The 17885-nt window shown below is 39.6% G+C and overlaps 1 protein-coding gene across 5 annotated transcripts in view; it reads right to left on the bottom strand.

The window, feature by feature from the left end:
- Window positions 1-3861: 3861 nt before the first annotated feature.
- satb1b (SATB homeobox 1b) overlaps window positions 3862-17885 on the bottom strand; it is an 82968-nt gene continuing 68944 nt past the window's right edge. For all 5 annotated transcript variants that reach the window (XM_077721249.1, XM_077721246.1, XM_077721245.1 and 2 more), the window contains 2 exons: window positions 6651-6860; window positions 3862-4678 (listed from right to left, as the gene is read on the bottom strand). In XM_077721249.1, the coding sequence (XP_077577375.1) occupies window positions 4139-4678; window positions 6651-6860 (750 nt within the window). In that variant the 3' untranslated portion in view covers window positions 3862-4138. The remainder of the gene's footprint in view (window positions 4679-6650; window positions 6861-17885) is intronic.

Raw genomic sequence — 17885 nt, 5'->3', positions numbered from 1 at the left:
CAGATATGTTCTCTGCCATTTTATCTCCAGGTAAATTCAATCAGTTCCCATAAGAGAGCTGGTTCAAATCTAGATTAGTACGCCCAGGTCAGCCCGAGGGAGGATCCCGTAAAACCGGCAGAGAGTTCAGCGGGAAGCCATCGACGTCTCATGGAAAAATAATAATTGAAAGTCCAATTTTAATGGATTTTTTTAATGTGGCCCCCATTGACGGCAATGGAAGTCCGAACTAAACGAGACGTTTGTTTGTTTCTCCGTTTTCAATTAGCCAAAGACTCAAATATGAATAAGTGTGTGTCAATATGAATGACGGGAGGTGAAGATGGCGACAAACAAGGGGAGCTCATTATGGGGGGTTTCCGTGTGTTTGCAGAGATTGAAGACGTGCAGATGGCCAGCCAACGTCAACTACGCTTTAAAAAATTTAAATTAAGGAGATCGCTATGGGAGAAAAGTTTCTACTATAAGAAAATGTCAATGTACAAAACTCTTGGATATGAAACTGGCCGTTCTGATATACAAAAGCATGATCCAAGTTACAACACTTTAAAAAATGTCAATACTAGGGATGTTTTCCATTGGAAATCCAATGTGATTTTATTGGAAATTGACATTTTTTACAGCTTTGGAAAAGAAGGGGATTTTTAATGTTTTAAAAATGTGTTTACATTTTTAACTTATCAGCTGACACTGAAGGCGATAGGCGACCAATCTAATTTGACTGGGAAGGTTAGCAGCAATTGGACAATGCTATGGTAGTTAATAAGTTAAGTTTTTTAAAAAAATAATAAGTAGAAAGCAAAAAAATAGATATAAAGCATAGTTTATAATGCCATTTTTTTCCATTTCATTTTCTGAACTGCTTTATCCTCACTAAGGGGGTGCTGGAGACTATCCCAGCTGACTTCAGGTCAGAGGCAAGGGACCACCCTTGAATTGGTGGCCAGCCAATCACAGGGCGCGATGATACAAACAATGACTCATAACTAGGAGCAATTTAGAGTGTCCAATCAGATGTCTACTATGCATGTTTTTGGAATGTGGGAGGAAACCGGAGTACCCAGAGAAAACTCATGTAGGCCCTGGGGAGAACATGCAAACTCCACACAGGTGGAGTAACCTGTAATTGAACCCAGGACTCCAGAGCTGTGAGGCCGACGTGCTAACCACTCAAGGCACTGTGCAACTCCACAGAAAATATTTTGAAAAATGAAATACTATTTATACTATAATAATATATATTTTTAATCATAGCCTTTATCTAAAAATGTTATTTTGTATAATTGAATAAAAATAAATTGGGTTTAAATCTAAGAGAGTTTAATATCTAAGAGTTTAATATCTAAGAGAGTTTAATATCTAAGAGAGAGAGAGAGAGTTTAATATCTAAGAGAGAAAGTTTAATATCTAAGTACTGTTTAATATCTAAGTACATTTGCGCGGCAACCAAAAGGGACCAAACGTCCGTCGACCAAACGTCCGGCGACCAATCATCCGGCATCCAAACGTCCGGCGATCAAATGCCCGGTGACCAAACGCCCGGCGACCAAACGTCCGGCGACCAAACGTCCGGCGACCAAACGTCCGGCGACCAAACGTCCGGCGACCAAACGTCCGGCGGCCAAACGTTTGGCGACCAAACGTCCGTTGATTGGCTGCCTACTGATTGAGGCTGGGATAGACACCCAGTACCCCCTACGACTCTCGTGAGGACAAAAAACTCCAATATCCCACTCAAATTTCAACGATAAAACCACACAAAACCTTCCAAAAAAACATTCTGGAACCCAAAAGAGCGTTTCACTGTGGCGTTTTGTTTATTCATGAAAAAAAAATAACAGCAGAACATCAACAGAAGGCCGAGCGGCGTCAGCGGCGTCGACATCGGCGGCGACGGCTAACGAACGAGCGACGCGTTCGTCCCCAAAACATTTTCCAGCGGATGGAACGGAAGCGGGGGGGTGCCGTAGACCGACCGCCCCATTGCCTAGCGCACTGACTCGAACCCTATTTACACATATACACTTTTACAAACACCGAAAGTGGCTCGTCCAATGGAAACCGCGACAAAAACCGCCCCGAAAAAACGATTGACGGCCACCACGACGCGGATTGCATATTTTCTCGCTTCCTCAACTTATTTGCATGAAATTTGCATCCGACAAGAACATTTTTTTCCCCGCTTCCTTGGATTTAAGACACTTTTTTTGCGCCCCCAAAAAAATCCGGAAAAAACAAAAGTCGCGGTCCGCTTTGCGTATAAATAAAAAAAAATGACAAAAACATCGAGAAGGGAGTGAAAAAGTGACTTGGTCACTGTAAATAAATACTGGGAAGATGGCGTCGTTCACATTTTTTATGTTTTTTTGTTGCGTTCCAGTGGCAAAAAAAATGGAAATCGCATGTGTGGAACAAGGCATTTGTTGGCATAGTTGATATTTTATATGTCATATCTATTTTCTTTATACATGTATACGGTACGTATACATTGGGGAGAAGTGGGTGGTGTTCTGGTTTTGGTGGAATTTTAAGGCCTTGTCAAAAAATAAAAAATAAATTAAAAAAATGGAAAAAAAATATTTAAAAAATTGATAAAAATTTTGAAAAATTAAAAAATAATAATAAAAACTTGGTCCTGATTGGACATCAATGATGGGCCAAATATGAAAAGGGAAAATGAGGAAAAATGGGGTGGATTATTATTATTATTTTGACATGGAGGTCAAGCTAGAAGCTGAAAGGAGGAGTTTAATCGGTGCGAGGACGTTAGGACATGAGGACGTTAGGACGTGAGGGCGTGTCCACGTGTACATGTTTATTTTTTGTTGCAAAAACTTCAAGTTTGCCTTTTTGGGTTTTGGACGTTTTTTGATGGGAAATTTAAATGAAAGTATTCTGGACATTCTGGACAAGTTAGCATATAAATTAGCGTTAACTAATTTTTGGGTTATGTACATATTTAAAGAGGATGGGATTCGAACCTGTTCAGAATTAGTTGACAGGTCAATGTGGGACAATTGAAGATTTTGAAGCTTTTAGTAACCAAAAAAAAAAATGCCTAGTAGTTAAAAATGTCATAAAAGTGATTACATTAGCATTTACACTACATTTTAGCTAAAATAAGTCCAAATTTGCTATTCAAGTAATTTGATCAAAAAGTTGAACCCATATTTTTACACAATGAAAAAAAAACTAAAATTGTTGTTCATTTTATGCTAAAACATACTAATTTTGTTTTTAATAATATGAAAATAAGAACTCAACAACCATTGGATTGGTTGCTTTTTTTTTTTCAAAATAAAATAAATTACGACTTATTTTCCTCCTAACAAGTACACATGAACACGTCCAATCAGACATAGTGCAGTTAGTAAATGCTTACCTTAATAATGCAAAGAATATTATATTTTATATATTATATATATAAAGTATAGTAATTGTTTTATCCGCTTTTAGCTCACAAAACAAATAGCGCGCGTTAGCAAATGTGACGTTTTTTCTTTCATTCTGTGCGGGTTAGATTGTCGTTTCATCCAGGGGGGTCAAAGGTCACCTAAAATTCCCAATTGGGGGCAAGGCGGCAACGAAAAAAAAATTGGGGGCGGAGCAGAAAAACATTTGGGGGAGGGGCAGAAAAAAACATTTGGGGAGGGGCAGAGAAAAATGGGGGTGGGGCAGAAAAAAATTGGGCGGGGCAGAACACAATTGGGGGAGGGGCAGATAAAAAAAATTGGGGGAGGGGCAGATAAAAAAAATTGGGGGAGGGGCAGATAAAAAAAATTGGGGGAGGGGCAGATAAAAAATGGGGGCGGGGCAGAAAAATTGGGGCGGGGCAGAAAAATTGGGTGAGGGGCAGAAAAAATGGGGGAGGGGTAGAGAAAAATTGGGGCGGGGCAAAGAAAAAATGGGGGCGTGGTAGAAAAAAATTGAGGGGCGGGGTAGAACGTTCTTGTCAAATTGATTGTTGAAACAAGATGGCGGTCTGAGCTTTGAGGCGAGCCATTTTGCGAACCGTTTTTCCACCGGTTTTGTTATTTTTTGTGCGGTAATACCAAACGACGCCATTAAAGTCTTTACAGTGAATCGTACAATACTTTTAGAAAATGCCAAAAAAAGGGGCGAAAAAAAAAAACGGGTTTCAGTCGTGGGCGATAGGGGCGGAGCCAACTCTAACCCTCTCCTCCATCTTAATCGGCTGCCCGTTGTCGGTTTGCGTCTTTTCGTCTGTTTCCACAAAGTCACCGTCGGGCTCCGAGGGCTCCTGTTCGGGGCCGGCGGGGCTACCGGCGCCCTCGCCGTCGCCCGCCGGCTCCCTTGGCGGCGGCGGTGCTTTGAGCGGCCGGTTAACGTAGAAACGCTGGTTCTGGAAGAACTTGATGACGGTGAGTTTGGGGAGGTCCAATTGGGCGGAGAGGGTATGGACCGCCTCCTCATCGGGGTAGGGGCCCACGTCCTGGAGGAAGCTTTGAAGGATGCCAAGGGCCTCCAGGGAGATTTTGCCACCGCCAGTGCGGGATTTGAGAAGGAGGCCCCGAGCCGCTTCGTCTTCTGTTTCGGCCGGGGAGGCGGTAGAGGGTTGGCGGGGAGGGAGGCGGGGCCCCGATGGAGGTGGTTGGGAGGCAGGGGGTTGTGATGGGTGATGTTGTTGTAGGGATAACGCTGCCGGGTGGTGTGGGGACTGGAAAAGATGTAAAAAGGCAAGTTTATTTAGTTGTTTTTGGAAGCATTTTATCTGTGATAGGGTCGCAGGGGGTGCTGGAGCCTATCAAAGCTAATTGATTTAAAATGGGGGAAATCAGGAAATGTAATATACATCTATACTCTTCATTTTGATTGGATCCAAAAACAGAACATGATTTACTTTCCAAGGCCGCACAAAATGATGCGGCGGGCCAGATTTGGCCCCCGGACCGCTACTTTGATAGCTGTGATTTAGAGTAAGGGTGTCAAAAGGTTGGTTCGCGGGCCACATTAATGTCAATTCGACTTCATGTGGGCCGGACCATTTTAGATGTAAGATTTAGATTTTTTTTTATAAATGGATTAAAAGAATCGGAATAAAAGCCATGAATAGCATTTTTTTTATAGATCTAAAGCAATGTTTTTTTTAGCTTTAGACCAACCTGGATTTGAACCCAGAACGCCAGAGCTGTGAAGCCGGCGGGCTAACCACTCAAGACACTGCTCCATGGAAAATATTTGAAAAAAAATAATATCCTTTTTTTGTTTTTTTAAATCATGGATTTTATATAAAAATATGATTCAATTTTCTTTACAACCGTAATTTATTAGAAAATAAATTGTATTTAAAATTTTTTCATTTTTTTCTTACAAGGGAAAACTAAAAATTTATGAGTTGTGTTTTCCTAGTCACTTTCCCGTCATTAACAGCAATAAACCTCCAAAACATTTCAACATGGAAGGCCGGTATTGACTCCCAATATTCTGTCTAACTTTGAATTGATGCTGGTTGAATGCACTTTACTGCAATTGTCATCGGCATTTGCGTATTGATGACTTTGCGTCAAAAAAACAATGTGAAAATGACTCATTTTAGTGTTTGTGTATGTCTATGTATGTGTGTATATGTGTGTGTGTATATGTGCGTGTATATGTGTGTGTGGGCTTCCAATGGGTGAACATAGGTGCCTGTTGACCCGTTATAACGGCGGCACTTGGATTTGAGCGGGTGAGTCACGCGCTAGACACGACAAGAGTGTGTTGGCGCAACACTTAACACACACACACATATATACACACACATTTATGCAAGACTCTTCATTAGGTACGCTTTGTAATCACTCATAACTCAAAAGTCTCAAATTCCACCTTCATAAAGACGATATTGTGCATTTTGGAGAGGTTTGGATTTTTGTGGTCAGCTTGTGGCTGGTAATTTGAAAGTGCTTAAAATGAGTGCAGATTTGAGTTTTGGCTGCAATTGAACTTGTTTACTGGGAGGAATGCTAATATGGGGCAATATTTGGTGGGAAATTAAAGGACATTGGACTATGGGTTGATTTGTTTTATAGACTAAGTTGAAACTATTTTGTATCTATTTTTTGTGGAATAAATGTTCTTCAGTCATTATTTCCATGTACTTTGAGCATAATGTCTTTTTTATTATTAGTAAAAATTGGTTAGAGAAAATAAATCTTTTGAAAATGTGTTTTTTTGTTCTGGTATTTTTTGCTTTATTTTTTTAGATAGATTTTTTGGAGCAAAAGTTTTACATAATCATATTTTTCAGCCCCAATATCTATTTATGTAGATAAAATATTTTAAAAATGAACCAGTTTTTATCATTTTACAAAAAAAAGCAATTATTTAAAAAAATCTATTTTTAAAGAATTAAATCCTATTTCTGCAATGTGCTATGTTTGTCAAAAAACTATTTTTTTAAACCAAAATAACAAGTTGACACAAAAATATTTTGTTCTTTAAGGAAAAAGCTGTATAAATATTTTTTTAAAGAAAAACATGGGTGTATAAATATGTATTTTCCTTTAAATATAAACTTGAATTTTCTTCCAGTAAAACAAAAAGTGCCTTTTAAGGAAAGTCATATTCTTAAGAATAAAATAACTAATAAAGTAGAAACAAGAGCCCCATTCCATGTTACATATAATTAAGTGTAGTGTTTTTTTTACCTGCATGTGGTCAGCAGCAACATGCGCATAGTGGGCGGGCCTTTCGTTATTATGATGCTGTTGCCCGGCACTGCTCTCCTGCTCATAGATAGCATCACGCTCCACCTGCGCCAAGCTGAGGAAGCGGCGAATCATAGACAAGTTCTCCCACAAGGTCCGATTCTCTGGAGACGGGTCTTCCTTCCAGCGCAGGAGCTCACACAGCCATCCCTTTAAAAAAAAAAAACACACATATTGACTTTAAAAATTTGACAGATGGGCCCGGGTCAGCAGAAGATAGGATACATATAAAAAAGTGCATCCGTTAACAGTACATATGAAACATAAACAGAAAAAAAGGTTTTAAAAGTATTAACATACTCATCATTAAAGTCAAATGTATAAAGTACAAAGTAAAGTAAAAAGGAATGTATTAAGAAATATTAAAATGTCATTAAAAACCATAGAGGGGCTGTAAAACACCAAAAACAAATGAGTGGACAGCACAAGATAGGATACATATAAAAAAGTGCATCCGTTAACAGTACATAAAAAATATAAAGAGAAAAAAATGACTAAAGTACTATTAACATACTCATCACTCATCATTCAAGTAAAGAGTATAAAGTACAAAGTCAAGTAAAAAGGAATGTATAAAGAAATATTAAAATGTCGTTTAAAAAAAGGTAAAAGGGCTGTAAAACACCAAAAAACATAAGAGTGGACAGGACAAGATAGGATACATATAAAAAAGTGCATCCGTTAACAGTACATATGAAACATAAACAGAAAAAAAGGTTTTAAAAGTATTAACATACTTATCATTGAAGTAAAAAGTATAAAGTACAAAGTCAAGTAAAAAGGAATGTATTAAGAAATAATGAAATGTCATTTAAAAAAAAGATAGAAGGCCTGTAAAACACCAAAAACAAATAAGAGTGGACAGAGATACCACCACTGGCTTCCTCGTGATGGCGCCATTTTGGAGAAGAAGAAAAAACAAAAACAAAAAATACGGACCGGATTAAAACATCTCACGGGCCAGATGTGGCCCGGGTGCCTTAGTTTGCCACATACAAAAACTTCCCAAAATCTCTTCCCAAAACTTTAGCAAGTCCACTCCCCCAAAAAAGTTAAAATCCCCTCCCCAAACATTTATTCCGCCTCGCTTTAAAAACACCGTAACCAGGTTGGGTCGGCGATCTGGCGTTTGTCGCCGGGCGGATTACACGAGCGGCCTTGGTTTGGCATCCCCGCTGCACACGGGAGATAACTCAGCATTTTGCATGTCCCCCTTATTCCAGATCCCCCTCCCCACCCCAATAAGCCTCGTCAAACGGGAGGAAGAAAGAGAAAGAGGGTCCGTAAAGCCCACCTTGTTCCTTTGCCACATTTATTGTTGCCTTTTTAATTTGCATGCAGAGGGATTTGGACCCGGTTCCATTTGGGCCGTCTGTGCTTTCAGCTGATTCGGCAAAGACGGGGAGGACACACACACACACACACACATATATACACACACACTTGTCTTGTCCAATAAGGGGACGGCGAAGGCGTAATCCAAATCAAACACTCTGCAAAGCAGCAGGATTAAACCCAAAGTAGCAGAGCCAATCAAAGCCCACATGGTGGGAACTCCCCTTCAATGCCAGGACGTCCATTTTATCAAAGGCAAACGTCCATTATGGGGGGTGTCCAACTTGCGGGAAGTGGGATTTATTTATTGAAAAGGGAGGCGCGGGGGTGTCAAACATACGGCCCGCGGGCCGGATCCAGCCGGTCTGATGGTTTTGGTACGGCCCGGGGAAGAAAGCTGCATTGTATAAAAAAAATATTAAATTTCTTTAAAATTTGTAGTTCTTGTATTATCCGCTAGGGGCGCAGTGTTTTAGTACGTGCAGACAAGATGAATTGACATTTATTTATGTTGTTATGTTATTCTCTTGTTCATAATATATTGTTCATAATGTAAAAGGAGAATTCTGTCAATAAACATTTTGATAATTTACTCATTTTTTGCACAAATTTTTAGTATTAGTGACGAATATAAAGGAGAAAAATGGCCTTATTGTTAGTTTTATGTCATTTTGCAATGAGTTTACTGGTCCGGCCCGCTTGATTTTAAATTAAGATGTATTCGGCCCGCAGCCCAAAGGGAGTTTGACACCCCTGGTTTAGTGCCTTGGCTTGACGGTGGAGGGACTTGGGTTCGAATCTAGGTTTGGACTTTTTTGTGTGGAGTTTGCATGTTTTGCATGTGGTAGGCTGATTGGACACTCTAAATTGGTCCTAGCTATGTGATTGGTTGTTTGTATTATCGTGCTCTGTGATTGGCTGGACACCATTTCAGGGTGTACCCTGCCTCTGGCCTGAAATTAGTCGGGATAGGGTCCAGCACCCTTCTTGTGATGATGAAGCAGTTCAGAAAATGAGATGAGACTACATTTGAATGGTTTTAGGCTAAAAGGTTAATTTTTAAGTAATTACACAGTCACCTCTAGAGCCAGCCATTGTTGATGTTTTGGATTTTTTTGGTACAAAGTCTTGCATTGCAATGGAAAATTTTGACTAAAGTGGCATCAGGATATTTATCATTATTGTCCCAATTTCAGGCATTTGTGTGGATTTTTTATTGATATATCCGACATTTTTGGTCCAATACTTTCATAGTTTGCTTCAAAAAACGGTTTCAATTGGTTTTTGTGTACAGAATTAAATGTTTTTATTGTGTAAATTGTGCGATCAAGTGAACTTTGCTTAAGGTCTTTAACGTCCAATCAAAATCGTTCATTCGCCCCCCTGCTGTCAAAACGGCGTCATCAATGGCAACCAATGTGTTAAAAAAGAACCTTAAATTGGCCTAAATCGACAAAAAAATGCCTGTAAAATGCCCAAAAATCAGCAAAAAAGTGGCAAATAAACAAGAAGTATCCCAGATAATCTCTAAAAATCAAAAGAAAATGATGCAAAATTTACAACAAGTGACCTGTAAGTGCCCTAAAATGGCCTCCAAAAAAACCCAACAAACTTTAAATAGGCAACTAATGGGAACTGGTTCCAGGCAAGACAAATTCATCATTTTCAGCAACCGCAATCCCAATGGCTTAATTGTCTAAAATCAGGTTGCTGTTTTTTTTTTACACTTTTTTAATCATTTCGTTGAGGTCAATTGAAGCAAACAAAGAATGTGCTATGATTAAGGAATTTTTTGGTAAGCGGAAAAATGACACACACAAAATGAACACTTGGAATTATTCTGCTCTAATAATTTTGAAAAGTCTCTCCATTTAAAAAAAGCTTTAAAAAAAGGGAGAAAAATTAATAATCCAAAAATTTTGTATGATTTTTGGGGCAATATTTTCCAAATTCCATTGGGAAATTATCAATTGGTATCACCCCGCCCCCTAATTAATTTGAAGTATTTCTAGGCCAATGGTGAAATTTAAAAATAAATGTTAAAAAAAATTGTGGGGGTGCCGGAGCTGACCCCAACAATTATGGCGAATCATTTGTCACCCAATTTGCAGGTAGCCAAACAACCAATCACGCTCACTCTCATACTCAAGGACAATTTTGGGTAGCCACCATGTTTTTGGGTAATTTAAAGTAATTGGTAGTACCCAAAGAAAACCCACAAAAAAGCAAAAACCTCACAGAAAGCTTTGAAATTAAGTTTCGATGTTCAAATGTGAGAACCACTCATCCACTATGCCTCTGTCGACTAATTTCCGAGTATCCCCCAGCTCCAATTGACTGAAATAAGCTCCAGCACCCCTTTACCGCGAACCTTGTACTGGAAAAGTGCTTCAAAAAATGAAAAGTTGCTTTAATCATGTAAAAAAAAATGTTATCAGGAGCCTTATAGGGAAATTCGTATCAGGATGTGTCTATAAACACTGGTATGGCGAGCTTGGGGGGTGTCGGAGCAAAGTAGTATTGAAGCTATTTATGTAAATATGGCACAGGTGAGTCAGTGAGGTATGAAATCCTCCCATGTAGATGTTTGACAAGCTCCCAGATGCCGCCAACAGCTTCATCCCAGTAATAATCGGCGACAGCCCGGGATTAGCGCGTAACGTCGGTCACCGCGCACCTGCCTGAGAATGCACCGTACGTACCTAATCCTCCGCCTATGGGTCACCTAATTAATAACGGGTCGCCCTCCCCAATGTGAAGGGGCCATTTTGTGCTTCAGAAACGACACAATGGCGCAATTCAGCGGGCCGATGGAAGTCACGAGCTGCCCAGTGACTGACTCCTAAAAAAAATAAAAATAAGCAGCACCTTCTTAGTTAATCTCATTTACTGGTGATCGGACGCCATCAGGCTGACCTCAGATGGCGGATAAACTAAATAAGCCAACAGATGTACAGAGGTTTGTCTTTATTTGCTGCTAAAGCTGGATGTGTTAAAAATAAACATTTGGTCATTTGGTTTTGGTTATCTGTTTTAGTTTAAATATAGCATCAAAGTTTTTTTCTGTAATATAAGGAGATTTAAATCAGATTTTTTGAGAGATTTTGGGGGAGTTTTGGCACGGCAATGTGCTCGTAGCATAACATAAATAAATTTTAATGATTTTGGATTGCAATGCAGACATACTCAAAAATAAGTTTGTTTTAACCTTAAAGATAACATCTATTAACAAAGTAATTAATAACTAGTGGTTAAATACTAGTAAAATGTGTTTAATAGTACTAAAATTACTAAGTACTAAGATTTCTCAAGATAGATATTTGCTCAAAATTTTACTTGTATCTCAAGATAAATATTTGTTCAAAATTTTACTCGTATCTCAAGATAAATATTTGCTCAAAACTTTACTCGTATCTCAAGATAAATATTTGCTGAAAATTGTACTATCTCAAGACATATATTTTCTCACTTTTACTCGTATCTTAAAATAAAAATTTGCACAAAATTTTTACTCGTATCTCAAGATTAATATTTGCTCAAAATTATACTTGTATCTCAAGATAAATATTTGCCCCAAATTAAACTCGTATCTCAAGATGAATATTTGCTCCAAATTTTACTCGTATCTCAAGATATATATTTGCCCAAATTTTTTACTCGTATCTCAAGAAAAATATTTGGTCCAAATTTTACTCGTATCTCAAGATAAATATTTGCTCCAAATTTTACTTGTATCTCAAGATAAATAGTTGCCCAAAATTTTTACTCTTATCTCAAATTCCTCGTATGTCAGGGCACTCATATGTCAAGGTACAACTGTAAAAAAATTCAAACTGGAGATTTTTTAAATGTAAAAAGTATGCTAAAAAACAGGTTAGGAAACACTGTACTAGCTAAATATTTGTCAATTTGCTCATTGTTTGAAGAGTCATTTGCCACCCAAGAGTCACTTTAAAAGAGTCACTTTCAAATGGCAGTTAGTTCAACATCTCACAAATGAACAAAAACACCAAAATAAACATTTTAATGATGACAAATCCTTTTCTTTGGAACCGTGGCTCCCCGAAACGGCAGCACAATTTGACATATACGCACAAAGCTTCCCATCTAATCTAATTTGGTGGTTATTAGGCTGACATCAGCCCGAAGGATAAATCAAATAAACCAACAGATGCCCGTCACTTTGTCTTTTTTCGTGTCCTAGATTATTCCGGAATAGACCTTTTTCAATGCCAATGACTGCCATGGACGTCCAATCATTTATTGCCATCAATGGCTAAAAAACAGATATTTTTCTTGGGTATCTTGTGCGTTCAAATGAAACCATTCCATTAAAAAAAAAGACAAAAAAAACGTGCGGCGCCTCGGAAATAGATTCCGCCAGAGTGGACGCCCATCTGGCGAGGACGAGGAGTGCGCCATATGCCCGTCTCCCGCCACAATAAGCAATAATTGCAGAAGAACTGGGAGAAAGGGGGCGGACGGTTTTCGTCTTGCGATGCGAACGGAAGAAGAAGGAAAAAAAAGGGAAAAAATGGCCTTAAATGAACTGCACAAGCAAAACGGTTTAGCCGAAGATAGTATGTCATTGTATTACCAAACTGAAACCCTATAGAGTGTGGTCGATTTACTTTCAAGACCAAACTGCGTTCAAATATGGACTGGATTTTTTATACTAACATATACCAGTATCATCCTAATAACAAAATAGATTATACAAATATACCATCTACCTCTACCATCTACCCTCTACCCTCTACCATCTACCCTCTACCATCTTCCTCTACCATCTTCCTCTACCATCTTCCTCTACCATCTTCCTCTACCATCTTCCTCTACCATCTTCCTCTACCATCTTCCTCTACCATCTTCCTCTACCATCTACCATCTACCTCTACCATCTACCTCTACCATCTACCTCTACCATCTACCTCTACCATCTACCTCTACCATCTACCTCTACCATCTACCTCTACCATCTACCTCTACCATCTACCTCTACCATCTACCTCTACCATCTTCCTCTACCATCTTCCTCTACCATCTTCCTCTACCATCTTCCTCTACCATCTTCCTCTACCATCTACCATCTACCTCTACCATCTACCTCTACCATCTACCTCTACCATCTACCTCTACCATCTACCTCTACCATCCACCTCTACCATCCACCTCTACCATCCACCTCTACCATCCACCTCTACCATCCACCTCTACCATCCACCTCTACCATCCACCTCTACCATCCACCTCTACCATCCACCTCTACCATCCACCTCTACCATCCACCTCTACCATCCACCTCTACCATCCACCTCTACCATCCACCTCTACCATCCACCTCTACCATCCACCTCTACCATCCACCTCTACCATCCACCTCTACCATCCACCTCTACCAGCCACTTCTACCATCCACTTCTACCTATACCGTCTACCCTCTACCATCTACCTATACCATCTACCTATACCATCTACCTATACCATCTACCTATACCATCTACCTATACCATCTACCTATACCATCTACCTATACCATCTACCTATACCGTCTACCATCTACCATATACCATCTACCATATACCATCTACCCCTACCATCTACCTCTACCATCTAACTCTACCATCTAACTCTACCATCTAACTCTACCATCTACCTCTACCATCTACCTCTACCATCTACCTCTACCATCTACCTCTACCATCTACCTCTACCATCTACCTCTACCATCTACCATCTACCTCTACCATCTACTCTCTACCATCTACTCTCTACCCTCTACCATCTACCCTCTACCATCTACCCTCTACCATCTACCTCTACCATCTACCTCTACCATCTACCTCTACCATCTACCTCTACCATCTACCTCTACCATCTACCTCTACCATCTACCTCTACCATCTACCATCTACCTCTACCATCTACCATCTACCTCTACCATCTACCTCTACCCTCTACCTCTACCTCTACCCTCTACCTCTACCATCTACCTCTACCATGGGCCAACTCCACGACAATGACTCGCCACTCCCTGGGGAGGACAATGGTGCGGTGGGTTGGCGGGCGGCTCGCATCATAGCCAACGTAGGAGGTGCTTTTGCGAGGGTGGGGGTTAGGCGGTTTAAGCGAGCAAACACGGGCAGATGGAGCATAAAGAATAACCAAAGGCAAATGACCAGTTCATCTTAAATGGAGCACATTAAACATCTGCGTGGCGACGCAGGCTTTTAAGCGCGTCTTTTATTCCTGCGCCGCTCGCGCTCGCTAACGTTGGCCAGGCTCACCTTCAAAGAAAATCGGGGGAAATGCTGCTAATTGTGTTTTGTTAAAGTACAGCAGGCCTAAAAAATGAATAATGATATTTTGAGGAATTCTAAGTTGTGGAAGAAATGCTTTAAAATAGTAAAGTGTGCAATCCTTAGCACATTTACATAGGCTTTTGGTTAGTTTTTTCATAGTTTGCAACTTTATATATATAAATATATATATATTTTTTTATTTAACTAAATATTTATACTAAAATTGAAACAATTGATGGTCCTAAAATTTGGAACAATTTGTGGTCCTGAAATTGGGTAAAAAAGTGATGGTCCTAAAATTTGAAAAAAAAATGATGGCCCTAAAATTGAACAATTGATGGTCCTAAAATTGAAACCGTTGGTGGTCCTAAAATTGGAACTATTGATATCTAAGATGCCATACTCGCAAAAACATGGTCATTTTGATGATTACTCAATCAAAGATTTTCCTCGAAATTTGGACTAACGTCAAGACCCATTTGTTACCATTTGACTTTGTTTTACCGCGCAAATTTTCTTCAAGACGACAGTTTTCCGTTGACCGTATGAGTAATTCCAGGACAGATGGGGGATAAAAATGCGCCAAGATGGCGGAGAAGCTGCAGCAGAAACCACAACAACAACAACAACAGCAGCTGCATTTCAAACGCACAAACGACGAGGCAACGTCTGATTCCGTCAATTAAGAAACGGGTTGTGATTTAATCCAAATACGGGCTTTAATTGCTAATATCAAAGCGTAATTAAGATGATAAATCGTGACTGATCTTATTGAATTAGCAACCGGCAGAGAAGCAGCAAATTGACTGTCAGATAAATAAGTGTTTGTAATTGGCTGACAAGTTTGCTTCCAGAAATCATCAAATGCAATTTTTTGGCCCTCAAAAACTATTCTTAAATGCAACATTAAGTTTAAAAATAAAATTTAGAAAAATACTCATTTGATAGGATTAAGTTGGAAAATCCCATGTTTTTGGGGGAAAAATGTAAATACCGTATTTTCACGACTATAAGGCGCACCGCATTATAAGGCGCACCCTCAATGAATGACATTTTGTCCATATATAAGTCGCACTGTATTATAAGGCGCACTGTATTATAAGGCGTACTGTATTATAAGGCGCACTGTATAATAAGGCGCACTGTATTATAAGGCGCACTTAAGTGTGGCTTATAGTGGTGAAAATACGCTAATTGCTATTGACTTCCAGGTATGAAGCACTCACTACACCACAGTCACCTCTAGAGCCAGCCATTGTTGATGTTTTGGATTTTTTTTGTATAAAATCTTGCAGTGGGGGAGGAGCTATAGGATGGAAGATTGTATAAACTAAGATGGCATCTGCATATTTAAAAGTATTGTTTCACTTCAGGCGTTTGTGTTTTTTTTTAATATCCAACAGTGGTGGTTTTTCGTTTTTGGTTTTCTGTTTTTTCCATATATAAGGCGCACTGGATTATAAGGCGCGCTGTCTATTTTGGAGAAAATGTAAGACTTTTAAGTGCGCCTTATAGTGGTGAAAATACGGTAATTGCTATTGACTTACAGGTATGAAGCACTCACTCACTACTTCACAGTCACCTCTAGAGCCAGCCATTGTTGATGTTTTGGAATTTTTTTGTATCAAATCTTGCAGTGGGGGAGGAGCTATATGATGGAAGATTTTGTAAACTAAGATGGCTGCTCTGCATATTTAACAGTATTGTTTCAGTTCAAGCGTTTGTGTTTTTTAAATATGCAACAATGGTGGTTTTTCGTTTTTGGTTTTCTGTTTTTTTCCATATATAAGGCGCACTGGATTATAAGGCGCACTCTCTATTTTGGAGAAAATTTAAGACTTTTAAGTACGCCTTATAGTCGTGAAAATACAGTAATAAAAACTCCTTATCACACAATGCATTACATAATAAATGCAGACCAAAAATATGATGATTAAGATGATGATGTCTTTAAAAAAAGAAGAAGAAGCAAGTGGACACAATCGCCATCATGAGCCACATTTATCGCCCTTAATATTCCCCCCCAGCGGACACGTGCACGCTCATGCACGTGCACGTCGTTAAATTGAAATATTCACAGGCGTGTGTCACAAGCATGCAGCATGGTAATTATGACAGATCTGATTAGGCTCCGGGCTGCAGGTGCGACCTTGCGCATTCCTAAGTGTGTACATAAAATTAATTACAAGCCAGAGGAGGAGGGGAGGGGTAGGGGGAGGAGTTTGGGGGGGGGGGGGTGATGGGGGCGGTCTCGCTCCGGGCAGGGCGGGGGGGCAGTCTCTCCCACGGGGGGCACCCTAATGGAATATTTCCCCCCAGTCTAATAATACAGTTGGTATTGACTTGAGGTAATTAGGGGGATCATTAAAGCGCTTTTCCCGGCGTATTTGCCTGCCTGATCAGATTAGTCGGAATGGGCTTCAGAACAAGCCCTGTGTGGTCTCTGTCGGGCGGGAACGGAGGGCTCAACCCCACGCCGGTGGGCCGGGTTTATGCTCCGTGGAGCCACTGGGATGGAATTTTGGAGAGAGAGGCTTTAATAATGACCATGTGGATGTTGAAGTGGTGAGTGAGTGAAGGGGTTGTTGCCCTGGAACTGTTGGTTTTGTTGTTATTTGGATTGGTGGTGTGAATGAGGTGGGGTGCGGGCCAAGAGTGGTCCGGGAGGGGGGTTTGTCGGGGTCGGAATGTGATTAAGATGTGGTTGTTGTTTTTTTAGGTGGGTGATGGGAAATTAGGTGATTGGAACTTTGCTTAAGTTTTTAGTAGTGGTTATATTTGATTTTTTTTTTTTTGCATACTGGGGTTAAAATGGTGGAGTCAGTGGAAGACAAGAACCTTTAAATGTCCTAAAATTAACAGGGAGTCATTGGGAAATGGTCAAAAAATTAGCAGGATTCGACAAATAAGGAAGGAGCTTCCTAAAAATCAATAAAACTCATTGGAAATTTCTAAAATATTTATAAATAAAATATATACACTGGAGTATAAAATGCATTTTTGGGGGACATTTTTTTAAGTTTTTCCAAAATAGACAGTGCGCCTTATATATGGAAAAAAACAGAAAACCCAAAACGAAAAACCACCACAGTCGGATATTAAAAAAACACAAATGCCTGAACTGAATACTCAATACTGTTAAATATGCAGATGCCATCTTAGTTTACAACATCTTCCATCATATAGCTCATCCCCCACTGCAGGTCACTAGAGGTGACTGTGAAGTAGTGAGTGCTTCTTCATACCTGGAAGTCAATAGCAATTACCGTATTTTCACCACTATAAGGCGCACTTAAAAGTCTTACATTTTCTCCAAAATAGACAGTGCGCCTTATAATACACTGGGCCTTATATATGGAAAAAATCTCATTCATTGAGGGTGCGCCTTATAATGCGGTGCGCCTTATAGTCGTGACAATACAGTACTTCTCCATATAGACTTGCCACTTAACGCTAAAAACTTAGCAAGCTACTTCACGTCCAGATAATTTTTCTTCTCTTGAGCGTCATTAGATAACTTTTTATTAGATTAGATAAC

The sequence above is a fragment of the Stigmatopora nigra genome, chromosome 7, assembly GCF_051989575.1.
Source record: "Stigmatopora nigra isolate UIUO_SnigA chromosome 7, RoL_Snig_1.1, whole genome shotgun sequence".
In the NCBI taxonomy this organism is placed as follows: domain Eukaryota; kingdom Metazoa; phylum Chordata; class Actinopteri; order Syngnathiformes; family Syngnathidae; genus Stigmatopora; species Stigmatopora nigra.
The sequence above is the reverse complement of the archived record's forward strand: the minus strand, read 5'-3'. Positions and strand labels throughout refer to the sequence as shown.